Here is a 13,796-nt window from a genome sequence, read left to right as displayed (position 1 = left end):
CCACCAGGAGGGAGGAGGAGGAATAAGGCGCACTGGTGGTTCCCCGGGGTGGGAAGCAGCAGCCACACGCAGGGCCCAGCCCGGCGGCCGAGGCTTCATGGGGCTCAGCTGTGCCGGTGGCAGCAGCCAGGAGCAGCTGGTTCTGGGCAGCCCAGCGGCTTCATGTCTCCACGACCTGGGAATTCGCCTGGTTCCAGTGAATGTGCGAGGGGCAGCGGGGCAGGCAAGGGTGAGCCCCATTTAGCAGGGGTGGAGGCTTCACCAGACAACTTGTGCCTTGGCCAGGGCAGAGGAGCTCTGCCCAAACGCAGGTGTTGAACCCACAGCTCAGGTGCAGGAAGGCAAAATGTCCCTGTACCTACCAGAGCAGGGTGCACACCAAAGCCTTCATGGAGGACCCCTTAGCTCCATCCAGACAGGCTGTTCCCTGCCCTGCTTGGCAACTGAGTACCCCAGGGTGCTGTCCAGTGACACCAGTCTCAACCACCTCGCGCCCCAGTGTTCTTCCAGTCCCACTGAGTTCACCCCAGAGCGTGACAGATGCCCAGGGCTGTAGCAGTCCCCTGGCTTGGGGTACCACTTGCCCCTGTACTCAGTGAGTGCCTCCTGCCCTCATCGCCTCCACACCCGCATCGAGGACGCCACAGCATCCCCCCTAGCATCCCCAGTAAGGGCGAGCCAGGCAGCGCCCCTTATCGTGGCCTTTGGGACCCCAAAAGCAAACACGGGACTCCCCTGCTTCCCTTCCCCCCGCCGCCCGGCTCAGCCGCTCCCCGCCGCTCCCGATACCTGGGCTCCGGATCGGGCTGGGCGCGCTGCCCCGCCTCGGCACCTTGCGGCTCGGCTCAGCTAGACTCGGCTCGGCTGGGTTCAGCTGGGCACCTTGCAGCCTGGTTCGGTTCGGCACAGCTCGGCTGAGCACCTTGCAGCCCAGCCCAGCCCGGGTGGGCTCGGTTCAGCGCGGTGCGGCGGGACAAACGAGCCCGCCGCGCTCCGCCCCCCCGAGCAGGCGGTGACTCAGCGGGGCGGGACCGCGACGGGTCGCGCCGCACCGACCCCTCCGAGACCCTCCGGGAGCGCTGCGGGGTTCCAACCCTCGGTCACGGCACCTGCCCGGCACAGCCCAGCCCAGCCCGGCACAGCCCGGCCCGGCTCGGCTAGGAGCACCGGGCTGGGAGCACCGGTCAGCGCCGCCCCGCCCGGCCGGTACCGGCGCCAGCACCGGGACCGGGTTCGGGAGCGGAATGAGCTGGGGACCACGGCTGGGGCAGCCGGGAGCCGAGGGTGCCCCATCCCACTGCCCTTCAGCTGCGGGCTGGCGGGCAGCCAGAGGAGGGAAGGAGCTGGGCGGCTGCACGCCTGGCTGCGAATGGGATTAAAAAATAACAATTAATGGGGAAGCAGCCGGGACGGAGTGTCCTTGTGAACCCTGTCCCGCTCCCTGCAGGAAATGAGGGAGGCGAGAAGCAGGGCAAGGAGCCCAGGCCCTGAACTGGGGGGAGCTGGGACAGGGTCCCCCACGTCCCCCATGGAACATCCCTGGAGGAGATGGGCTGGACTGTGGGGTGCAGAACCTGGATGCGACCCCCCTAGCCAGGGAACGTGGCTCCCACCACCCATCCCAAGACCAGAGATGGGCAGCCTGCCCGTCATGATTGGGACCCCCCGGTGGCAGCGGTAGCTGAGGCTGCAAGCATTGTAGCAGTGATGGGCACTGCAGGAGCGGACAAAGCCGCTGCCAGGCAATACCCAAATCCAGCCATGACAGCCCTTTGTGCACCCTGAAAAGCAGCAGAATGGGAGAAAGACGGAGCTGCCAGGAGCCAGAGGGAGGAGGGGGGGTGGGAAGTGCCCTGGGTAAATAGTTGCTCTTACAGATGTTTTCAATGCCTTGAATGAGACTTTTCTTTCTGCTGGGGGAAGGGTGGAAACAACCTTCCGCTTCGGCAGGGAAGGCGATGGAGATAAAAGGCAGCCGCAGCACTAAAGGTGCCATGGCTGTGCTGAGACCCTCAGAGCTGGGGACATCCTGCACACTCCCATCACCCTCCAGCTTGGTTTAATATCCATTTCCAAGCCCTGAATTTCCCCAGTTCTCCCGTGAAGCAGTTCCCACGGGAAGCAGCTCACGCGGCTTCACGTGGCTGCACCGTGGCTAATGCGGCCGCCTTTGAAGCACAACCATCCCCAGGCCACGGGGAGTGGGGCCGGCTCCGAAACACACGCTTGTGGCAGCCGGAGCCACGGGAGCATCACAGCGAGCCAAGCTGCCCACTGCAGGTCATCCCGACCGGCTCCTTTAGGAAATACCATAAATCCACCTCCCGGGAATAATGCTGCTAAACTGAGCGGCAGCTCCTGCAGGATCAGCCCCCCCAGAGACAGGGATCAGGTGGAGACCCCGCATCCCCATGACGAAAGGACATTGTAGACCATCTTTTTGCCACTGTTTATGGAACAAAGGGCCTTTTGTCCGCACTTGACGTTATCAGGAGTTATTTTTAGTTCTACACTTGTTGATGTTATTGGGATTATCTGTAAGTCGGCAGGCCCTGGTGCTTTCTTCAAAGACGCTGGCTGAGCAGGAGAAGGAGGAAATCCTTGTGTTGTCCCTTGCAAGGGACATTTGCCCTTGGGCTCAGGCCAGCGGCACTCACTTGGCGTGATAAGGATTTATTGCTCAAGCTGGGGAGTTCCTCAAAGACCCAAAAGTTCCTGAAAACCCTACAAGTTCCTCAAAGCTGTGAAAGTTCCTAAAAACCCTCAAAGTTCCTAAAAACCCTCAAAAACCTAAAAGCTGTTAGGAGCCCTAAAAGCTCCTCAAAGACTTGAAAATCCTTGAAAGATCATCAAAACCCTTAAAGTTCCTAAATACCCTTGAATTTGTCAAAAGCCCTAAAAGATCCTAACAACTCTAAAAGCTCTAAAAGCTACTAAAAGATCCTAAAATGTTGAAAAGTTCCTCAAAACCCTAAAAGATCCTAAAAACCCTGGAAGTTCCTAAAATCTCTTAAATTTCCTAAAAGCTCCTAAAAAATCCTAAAAACCCTAAAAGCTCCTAAAAACACTAAGGGGTCCTTAAAAACCTAAAAGCTCTTAAAGCCCTAAAAGTTCCTGAATAGCCTAAAAGTTCCTAAAACCCCTAAAAGATCCTAAAAGCACTAAAGGATCCTAAAGCCCTCAAAGTTCCTAAAAACCCTTCAAATTCCTAAAAGCCCTAAAAGTTACTAAAAGCCCTAAGCGTTCCTAAAACCCATAAAAGCTCGAAAGCCCTAAAAAGCTCCTAAACTCTTGAAGTCCTAAAACCCCTAAAAGATCCTAAAAGCACTAAAGGATCCTAAAACCCCTAAAAGATCCTAAAAGCACTAAAGGATCCTAAAACCCCTAAAAGTTGCTGGGAACCCCTAAAGTTCCTAATAGCCCTAAAGGATCCTAAAAACCCCCAAATTTCCTAAAGCCCTAAAAGCTCCTAGCAACCCTAAAAGCTCCTGAAAGCCCTAAAGCTGCTTAAAAGCTCCTCAAGGCCGCGGTGCCGGCGCAGGCGAGCGGGAGCATGCCGGGGCGGCGTGGCGGTGCAGCCATGGGATGGGCAGGCTCTGGCAGGCAAGGACACGTCCTGCCAGGCTCCCTGCCAGGCTACTGCTGGCCCCGGCGAGGCAAGCCTGAGCAGAGGTGTCCCGGCACTGCCGGAATCCGAGGGCGAGGTGGTGAGCGTCAGCCCCGCTGCCAAGCGGTGCCAGCGCCAGCCCAGGGTGCTGAGACCCCTAAAAACCCCTTGGGGTGCTGCCATGGGAGGTGCCACCATGAGCAGGGCTCAGCCCAGCTCTGGTGAGCATGAGGCTGAGAATGATGAAGCAGGTGAGTGCTGGTGGGAGGGGATGCCTAGAGGTTCCCCCATCCAAATCTGGTGAGCGATGCCAGGACAGCTTTGGGAACCTCGGAGGATGGTCATCCCAGGGGACCCCAAGGAAGCTCCGCAGTTGCTTTGAGTGGCTGTGGGTGCTGCTGCTCCTTCATCACTGCCTCGCCACCTCCTTCAGCCTTGCTCCCAAAAATATATCAAATGGGGAGGTGGGTCCCCTCCACCCCACGTCGAGGTTTTTCCACCAGACAACTCACCAGATGCTAGGGCTGTAAAACCCAACTGTAGAGAGAGTCATAAACCCATTTATCTGTTCAGGCTCGGCTTTGCAAATAAACCCGCAATGATGTCAGAGAAGTCTGGGGGAAAACTGGTCACTGAGGTTATTTGCACAAGCACCAGGTGAGGATGCTCCTCCTGGATGAGAGAATTGGGCTCATCTGCTCCCCAGCAGCCAAATAGAAATAGAGCTGAGGTCTGCTTCCCACCCATTCCCAAATGGATTTAGTTTCTTCCTTGGCTGCTTGTTTTGCCAAAATTTGGAGGGTTTGCAGTATTTCCAGAGCTTTGCCCCTTAGGCTATGGCTGGCACCAGAACATGAAGGCACCACAGTGACGCCAAGCTGCCTTTCCCATGGAAAAAAGACAGCACACCCCCCCCGGCAGCCCAGCACCAGCCTCCTGCCTGATAAGGTGCAGAGGAAGGTAAATAGGATTATTTCTCCTTGGAGAGGTTAGATGGGCCGGTTCCTCGTGGGAGCCATGTTCCCACTGCTGGGAGGCAACCGATGAAGCGATTGTTTTCCAAGCACCACCGGATACCGGAACACGGTGTATTCACGTGCCAGCATCGGTGCGTATGCAGATACGAGCAGCCAGCATGACTCACGCCACAAGCCCCAAAATCTCGAGATGGGGAGGAAGGGGCATGGAAACACATCCCAGCAGTGACTGGAGGGATGGAGCCGCTGCAGCTGGGATGTGACTCTCCCATGGTGGGGCTCATGGGGGACAAGCCGGGCATTTGGCACCTCACCAAACCCCAAGGCTTCTTATTTAATAGTTGAAGTCAGCCACCGAAGCGGTGAGACATGCACACAGCTCATCACCACGTGGTGGGAGTGTGCCCGGAGTTGGGGGGAGCTGGTGCTGGCTTCAGTGCTGCCCAGCGGGCTGGAAGGCGGGGGGCACGGCTCCAGCAGGATGGGCTTTTGTCCTAGGGAGGGATGGAAATTCAGCAGCACTGGCTGCCCTTTGTGCACCTAACAAAGAACAAGAGCCAGAGGCCTCCTGCGCTGCCCAGAACCAGCCCCTGGGAGGCAGCCAGAAAGGGAAACGCCGCTCAGCAGAGCGGCACGGGAAGGCAGAGCTGGGCAGTGTGTCACCCTGTGAGGCTGCCCAGTGATGCCCGGTCCCCTGTCACAGAGCAGAAATGGGCAAAATCAGCAAATGGCACCTCACTGGCACACCCTGCAAGCATGGGGACACCACTGCCACTAGGGGGGGATCCGCAACCATGGCAGCATCACTGTGCTGTGATGCTGTGCTGCATCCCAGCAGGCAGAGCGGGGTGTCCAGCTTCAAAATCTCAGGCACCAGGAAAGGCAAAACCAGTGCAGTCCTGCGTTAGGACAGGTGCATACGGCTGCACCAGGGGTTCAGGGCTGACTTGCCACTTCCAACCAATGGTTTTAGTCCTTGCAACTTGTCCTCACTGTTTATTTCCCACAGTCTGGACTGCTGAAACCCCAATAAAGCGTTCTGTTGTGTTGAAGAGTTCTGCTCAGGGTTTGCCATCCTAAGTGAGAGCAGGAGGAAAACTGCATTATCAGTTCATTTACTTCCTTCCCACCCTCTTCTCTGCCCTGGCACATCCAAGCCAAAGCCCTGTTTGCCGATTTGCCTGCTAACCTGGGGCTGTGGGTAGTCCCAAATGGCTAAACGTGGGTAGCCAGGGAGCCCTTGCTTCTTCTTGTCTCATGCGAGATACTGTGGTGGCAACTCCCCGAGGGGAATTGGACATCCCCTCCCAGCTGTCAGGGGCCTCTCTGCATCGCCAGCTGGCGCCAGTAACTGGCACCACTAACCAGCACTGCCAGAGGCCTGTGCCACTGCCAGCCAGCCCTGCCATGTGCACAGCCAGAGCTGGGACCATCTTTGAAATCCTCGTGCCATCTAGTGGGACTTTCACTCATGACAAGGCAGAGCGTGGCTGCCAGCCGTGGGGCTGGGGTGACAGGGTGGCAGCAGACAGCTGTGGGACACCAGTCAGAGCCACACCACTCCTCCAGCAGTCGAGGGAACCTGCATCGTCAGTTAAATGGTGCTTTTAATTAGAAGTTTCTGCCTTCAGCAGCGGAAGTCAGTGTTGGTCACTAAAGGAGGGGCTACCCTGGGACAGCACGGGGGCAGCCATGGTCCCCAGGGCAGGGACCTGAGCCACAGGCCCCAGCACCACACAGCTCCTGCTGCCCAGAAGTCCGGCTTTGCAGCCCAAATACTTCCCCTGAAGAAATCCACAGCATTCGCAGAGCCGGCTGTCGAGCCCAGGGGATGCCACCATGACAGGTCCTCAGGGAGCAGCCCCCAAGCTCCCCTTGCAGCCCCTCACCCTGGCGCTGGAGCGTGTTATCTGGAGGTGTCGCTGATGGAGCCCATCTTGTTCCGGTAGTACACGGTGATGTACCAAAGGCAGACGAAGAGACCTGCAGGTGGATAGCAACTTCATCACTGCCATGAGCATATCAAGCTCCTGCATGGAGCAGGAAGGTGACAAGGATCCTGCTGGTTCAAAACTATGGGGTGTCCATTCCCCCCACCACCCAGTATTCCCCACTGACCTTGCAGGGAGTTGAGGATGGTGAAGATGTAGAGCTGGGCGATGAGAAGGTTGCCGAAATGGAAGAAGACGAAGCCCCAGGTGGTGCCCAACAGGCAGGTGAGCCCCAGCACCGTCACCCAGTCCTTCCTTGCCTGCCACTTCAGCTGCTGGGTCCTTCGCAGGATTGCCACCACCCGCCCCAGCACCACCGTGTTGAAGAGCAGGATGAGGCCGGCATACGAGAGGGTGGCGTAATGGGCCGACCAGCTGGTAAGCCAGCACCTGGCAGAGAGGAGTCTCTTGGGGACAAGGGCCAGTAACCCCAAGAAGGAGCTGGGCACAGGAGGGGCATGGCAGTGGGTACCACCACATATGGCAAGATGGAGGGGGGCAACTGGCAGAGCCAGGCTCACCAAAATGTGGCACCTAGCAGAGCCACTGGCTCCAGCCCTAGGACAGCTCTGTGTGCCCTAGCACGTCCAGGGTGCCCAGGCTGCATGGGGTGGTCAGGGTGCCCAAAGTGCCTCAAGTGCATGGGGTGCCTGTCATGTCCAGGGTGCCTGGGCTGCATGCTGTGCCCGTGTTATGGTGTGCCAGGGGTGCTCGGGAAGCTGGCTTCACTCACATAGTCATGTTCTTGTAGCCTTCAGAGGTGTGGATAGTGTAGTACCCATAGGTCTCTCTCCTGAAGATGAAAATAGCCACCACAGCCAGCGTGGGCAGACCTGCGGGGCCGGGGACAGGCTGTGTGGGCCATGCCGGGTAGCCGTGCCACGAGCAGGCACAGGCAGACAGACCCAGGCAAGTGCCCACTCACCCCAAGCGAAGAGGCAGAGCTTGAGGAGGTATTGCCGGACGTAGATGTTGTAGACCTTGATGAGGAGGAGGTTGAGGTGGAAAGCCTCAGCAGCCATCCATCCCAGAGTGCAGAGAAGGCTGGCATGTAGCAGGGCAGCGGCAACCTGGCACAGCTCTTTGGTGCTGGCGGCCAGCGGCGTGCTCAGCAGGAAGGTGGTGTTGAGCAGGAGCAGAGCAGCCAGGAGGTGAATGTGGATCCTGGATGTGTTGTCCCTCAGCTGCTGCCTGCCAGAAAGGGGAGAGCAGGGGGTTCTGGTGGGTGTCCACCGGATGGCACAGCATTGCATGGCACAGTGTGTCACAGAATGGTGAAGCATGGCACAGAATGGCATGGCACAGCCTAGAGTGGTATGAGTAGCATGGCATATCTCAGCATAGAACCATATAATCATTCTGGTTGTAAGAGATCCTCAAGATTCATTGAGCCCAACCATTAACCCAACACTGGCACTAAACCATGTCCCTGAGCACCACATCTATGCATCTTTTAAATCCCTCCAGGGATGGTGACCTCACCACTTCTCTGGGCAGCCTGTTCCAGTGCCCAACAACTGTTTCTAGGAGGAATTTTTTCCTGATATCCAATCTTAATCTCCCCTAGTGCAACTTGAGGCCATTTCCTCTTGTCCTATCACTTACTTCTCAGGAGAAGAGACCAACACCCTCCATGCTACAACCTCCTTTCAGGTAGTTGTAGACAGCAATAAGGTCTCCCCTCAGCCTCCTTTTCTCCAAGCTAAACAGCCCCAGCTCCCTCAGCTGCTCCTCATCAGACTTGTGCTCCAGAGCCCTCACCAGCCTCGTTGCCCTTCTCTGAACTTGCTCCAGCACCTCAATGTCTTTCCTGTACTGAGGGGCCCAAAACTGAATACAGGATTTGAGGCCTGTTGAACCTCATACAATTGACTTCAGCCCATTGATCCAGCCTGTCCAGATCCCTCTGTAGAGCCTTCCCACCCTCCAGCAGATCAACACTCCCACCCAACTTGGTGTCATCTGCAAACTTACTGAGGGTGCACTCGATTGTGATCCCCTCGTCCAGATCACTGATAAAGATACTAAATACGGCATAGCACAGCCCAATGTGGCATGCATGGCACAGCACAACGTGGTATGCACGGCACATCACAGCTCTACCTGGAGAAGCACCAGACCAGGAGGATGCAGAAGGTGGCAGCAGCTGAGAGGGAGCAGCCGATGTTGCTGATGTGGGTGAGCAGCACCAGCTGGGCCACGGTCACAGTGGCATCTGGGTCCTGCCGGAGGGAGGGGGTGAGCTGGGGCAGGTCTCACAGCACCTGTCTGCTGGGAAAGGCAAAACCACCCCCTGGCCACCCTCTCCTGCAGGACACCACCCATATACTCTGTACCCTCCCTTACATCCCATACCCCCACATACACCCCGTACCCCCACACCCACCTACACCCAAACCTCCAGGGAGGAGGAAGAAGGGTGGAGGTGGGAAGGAAGAGGGACGTAAGGAAGTGGGAAGGAGGAAGATTAAAGGAGAGAAAGGGAAAGGGAGATGGAGTATGGAGGAAGGAGGAAGGAGGGAAGGTGGAAGGGCGGAGGAAGGGGGAAGGAAGGCTGTGGACCAGCAGGACGGCGAAGTAGGTGAGGTGGTTGCAGTGGCAGGTAACGGTGCCCTCCCCGTGCGTGGTCTTGCAGCCCGCCCTGCTCCAGCTGCCCGTGCTGTTCGCGCCTGCCAGAGAGCAGCTGTTGGAGGATGGCAGAGCAGCCAGGGGATGGAGACATCAAGGAGATGTCGAGCCCTGCCAGGGCTTCCCAGAAGGCAGACAGGCAATGCCTTCAGGGTGGCACTGAGCTGGCATTGCTCCCACCCTGGCCGCGGCCACACTTACTGGCTCCTGGCTGCCAGAAGACGCAGGAGGCATTGGTGTCATCCTGGTGGAAAGAGCACACAGGGAGAGAGCTGGGGAACCTCTCTGCTCCCTGGGGATCCCAGAAACCTTCTGGTCCCAATATAGAGGGGAGACTTTCTCTTTCCCCAGCTTCAGGGGGAAATGCTGGCACTGAGGACGCCCCTGCTCACCAGCACCATGTCATGCCAGAACTGGATCTCCACAGGATGGCTGAGCCCGACCACCTCCCCACTCTGCAGGAAGGCTCCCTGCACTTCATCGTTCAGCACGGAGCTGTTGCGGGCATCCTGCAAGAGTCAGAGTGCCTGTGCAGACAGTCCCGCATCCCCAGGACATCCCATCCACCCCAAGCATCTTGGCAGGGGGTGGGTGACGGGGCAGGCATACTGCTGGATGAGGACCTGCGGCTCACCTGGAAGATGCAGGGGCTGTGGATGTAGATGTAGACGAGCCTCTGTTCCACCCCCTGTGCCTGGACGCCCTCCATGAGATCTGCCGGGAAGTTCATGGAGTGTTTGAACTTCTTGTCGCGGCCACCTGGTTTCGTGTCCTGTGCCAGTGGGCAGGAGGGAGATGGGTTCAGCCGCCCCAGGCTCAGCTGTCTCAGGGGAGGATGGGGTGCTGTCACAGCTTCCCTCCCAGTACAGCCACCCCAGCTACCAGCATGGCTATAGTGGCAGTACCACCTCTGTCACGGTGCCTGCAGATGCACAGATATAGCAGCCACTTCCATCTTGCTGTTGGAGCCCTTCTAGCCTGTAGCACATGGAGTACCACAGGTAGGGGGTCCATCACCCGTGGGTGGGCACACTTGCCTGAAGAGACCTTGGGCTGGAGCAGTCAGACCTTGCTGGCAGGGCAGCCCTGTGGCTGGGGAAGTGCCACGGTGCCATCAGGCAACCACCTTGCACTGCGACCGGGAAGGCACCCTGAGTGCTTCCCACCGCCATTTCCCTCTCCCTTTCCCACTGTGGGGAGGTGGGGGTCAGGGCTTCCTTTTTCATAAATGAAAAGAGCTTCAGGATGGAAATCCTGACTCTTCACTGCAGAAACCCCCCAGCTTTAGAAGTCCCTGGATTTATCCCAGCAAGGATGCTGGGGACCTGCAGCCACAGCTGCCTGCGACACCCCAGCAAGAGCCATGTCTCAGGAGGCTTTGCTGGTGAAAAGCATCCTTGGAGGATGATGGGAACCCAGTGTGGGCAAGGGTCAGCCACCCCAGCATCTCCCCAGCATCTCCCACTGGGGATGGAAGGACCGAGGGGACCAGGGGTTACAGACAGCCCCTGGGAATAGCCCCAGCAGCTTGAGGGGACCAACCACGTTGCTGCTGAGGTTTAACCCTCCGAAGTCTTCAGTCATGAAATTGAAGATGTAGGTCTCGATCATGTCACCCGTGAAGTTGTATTTCTCCGTGTGGGCCAGCTTCTCCTCCAGAAGATGTAACCTGCATGGGGAGGGTGTTCAGGACAGGGTGCAGCACGATCTGACCCCTGTGGATTTGGGGGGGTAATGAGGAGTCCAGGGGACAGTGGGACAGGAGCTGACACTCACATCTCCATGACATGGTGGGCACTGCCACAGCCCTGGTGCAGCTCCGTCTCCAGGGTCTCCATGTCATTCGCCACCTCCACATCTGATGGATCCACTTCAGGAGCTGAGCCTCGGCACAGAGCACCCTGTCCACGTGCTGCCCCAGTGCAGGGAGCCCCAAATGGCCCCAAGAGTGCCCAGCTCAATGCTGGGATGGGAGAGGGAGACCTTCCTACCTTGCGCACGCAGGACAGAGGCAGCGAGGCAGAGGACAAGGGTGATGAGCAGCAGGGTGGGCATGGCTGTGGTCCTCTCCTGCAAAAGACACCCAGGACCTGGCCAGCTCCCCAGAGCCCCTCCCAGGTCCCCTGAGACCTCAGCCATTTCCCATGTCCTGGCTGCAGGACAAGGATGGGGTCCTGGCAGTGCCCGATGCCCAGCAGCTAAGCCCCACCAAAGCCATCGCAGCAGCGAAGCCCCGGACCAGAATCAACAAGCAGCTGCTTTGGCAGTGGACAGGAGTGCAGGGAGAGGGGGAGGGTGCTTGCTGCAGCAACCAGGATGCTCTTCACATCCACTTTACCATTAACATTGTAAAACTGCAGGGACAAGGCTTCTGCATTCCCCACTCCCCATCAGGACTCAGACCTTGCGGCCATCCCAGCCCGTGGCTGCAAATCCCCAGCAAGCAGCCTGCAAGCCAAACGGGTCACCAGCACACTGTGCTGTGGTGCTGGGGAGGAGGAAGTGGACCCAACACAGGGTGGGGGAAGGCAGCTAGCAGAAAGATTTTCACCCATTGCAACACAGCACCCAGTGCTGCTCACAGCAATGCCTGCTGTGGTAATGACGTTGGCATCAAAAGCAGCCAGGAAGAGGGGCTGTGAGTACAGCAGTGCTGAGATGAAGCTCTGGTGCACAAATGGTTTTACTGTGGATGCAGCAATGGGATTAGATACTGCGAGGTGTCGAGGCTGGTGACGATCAGCGCAGCTGGAGCCTCATGGGGCAGCAGCAGCAGCACAGTGGGCAGCACATTGGGCAGCTGCCTGCAAAGGCTGCCCTCTGACTCCCAGCAAGGGACAGTCACCATGTCCCTTTTAGGATGTTTTGCAATAAATAACTTTTTTACTTTTCACCATCACAACCCTCAGATCCCCGGGGTGCCCGATGCAGCTGCTTGCCCCGACCTCCCTCATCACCCAACACAGCCCAGCAATACCAAACACTGACCCCACTGCCACCAAGCTGGGGAGGGCATCGTCTCCTCGCTGCGCCCTCCAGAAAAGGCAGGGTATGGGCATAACTTTGGGTGGGTTTTGGTTTTGTGGGGAGCAGCTTAGCACCCAGCAAGCCCCCAGCACTGCACCAGTCCCCTGAACCCTCACCTCGCTCCAGCAAAACCCCTACCTTGGTCATGGGGCAGCTCTCGGCATCGACAGCACCACAGCGGGCTCACTGCTCTGCCTGCGCGGCGGCTGGGGCAGAAGAAAAGGAAGTGTTTGTATGCAGACAAGTAGACTAAATCTAAAGAGTTTTTAAATTTCTTTTTGCTTACTCTTTTTCACAGCCTAGCGAGGGACCAGGGCGGTGGAGGACGTCCCCAGCACCGCCAAACCCCAAGGACACGGCAGACAGCTGCGATTTGGTGTGGCCCAAAGACAACCTGCTCCCTGCGCACGTCTCTTATAATTAACCTGCATCTAATGAGCTTCTCCCTGCCACTGGCTCACCAGCAACCCCTGTTCTCCCACAATGAGTCCAAGCAGCTGCTGGGGCAGCATCGGCACCATGACGGTGCCACTGGGGCAGGAGCCAGGCTGCAAGCAGAGCATTGACACGGCACGGTTGGATAACTATGCAAAGACGAGCCAGCAGGACAGAAGGTCAGCGAGGCTGTGCATGGATCTGCTGTGGAAAAGGAAAGTGTATGGACATCAGGAGTGAGGACATGCAACGTGGGAGGACAACAGAGATGTCCTTTGCCACTGTAGGGAGAAAATTCATGTAACCAAAGCTCGATTAGCATCCAAGCTGGCCAGCACTGTGAAGGACAACAAAAAGGGCCCTGCTATGCACGACACTTGCGTGCAAACACCCACAAGCAAGTATGCACCAGTGCATGCCTGCAAGCAGCCGTGAGCAACTGCAGCCACAAGCAACCAGCAGCATGCAGCCTCACACGTGCAAATACTTGTGTGCAACACACTCGTGAGCAGACATGTCTGTGTACAGCCTGTACAAACACTAACAGCATGTTCGTGTGCAGGCATCGCTGTGCACCCCTTGGTGCAGGCACTTGTGTGCAACCACTTGCACGTAAAAACGTGTGCAGGAACACGTATGTGCAAGCTCCCCCGTGGGCAAACACCTACCTGCACGCGTGTGCAAGCATGCCAGGGTGCGCCCACGGGTGACACGGGTGTGCATCGCTGTGCACGGCCTCCCACGTGCAAGCACCCGTGTGAAACCCCCACGAGCAAAACCGCTTGGAACCCTACGCGTACAAGCGAAAAAGCAGCGTGGCAGCCCCCACAGAGGCAGGACACGCAGCCGCAGCCACGGGTTGGGCTTCGGCGGCGGGACCGGCCCCCTCCGGGCGCGGGCGGGGGGCGGGAGCGGCGGGGGGAGGAGGAGGAGGGGGAGGAGGAGGAGACTCCTCCGGCAGCGCCCCGGCCCGCGCGGGCTGCCCGCGCCGCCGCCGCGCCGAACCGGTGAGGGAGCGGGCCGGGCCGGGTCGGCGGGCGGGACGCGGCGCCGGCCCAACGGAAAACTTGCGGAAAACTTTGGCCGGGGGTGGGGGCGGCCGCGCCGGGACGGGCCGAGCTGGGCGGTACG

The 13,796-nt window shown here is 58.2% G+C and overlaps 1 protein-coding gene across 1 annotated transcript; it reads right to left on the bottom strand.

Annotated features, from left to right (window-relative positions):
- Nucleotides 1-6,490: 6,490 nt before the first annotated feature.
- ADGRG5 (adhesion G protein-coupled receptor G5) lies at nt 6,491-11,258 on the bottom strand (the record flags this gene model as incomplete). Its single annotated transcript, XM_080352019.1, has 12 exons — nt 6,491-6,567; nt 6,703-6,965; nt 7,309-7,408; nt 7,501-7,766; nt 8,679-8,797; nt 9,138-9,244; nt 9,405-9,447; nt 9,596-9,712; nt 9,838-9,975; nt 10,746-10,872; nt 10,980-11,082; nt 11,195-11,258. The coding sequence occupies 12 exons, from the start codon at nt 11,256-11,258 to the stop codon at nt 6,491-6,493; spliced, it is 1,524 nt and encodes a 507-aa protein (XP_080208145.1).
- Between the last annotated feature and the right edge of the window lie 2,538 nt (nt 11,259-13,796).

This window comes from Nesoenas mayeri, assembly GCF_963082525.1.
Source record: "Nesoenas mayeri genome assembly, chromosome: 12".
In the NCBI taxonomy this organism is placed as follows: domain Eukaryota; kingdom Metazoa; phylum Chordata; class Aves; order Columbiformes; family Columbidae; genus Nesoenas; species Nesoenas mayeri.
Note: the sequence above shows the minus strand (reverse complement) of the source record. Positions and strands in the feature narration are given on the sequence as shown.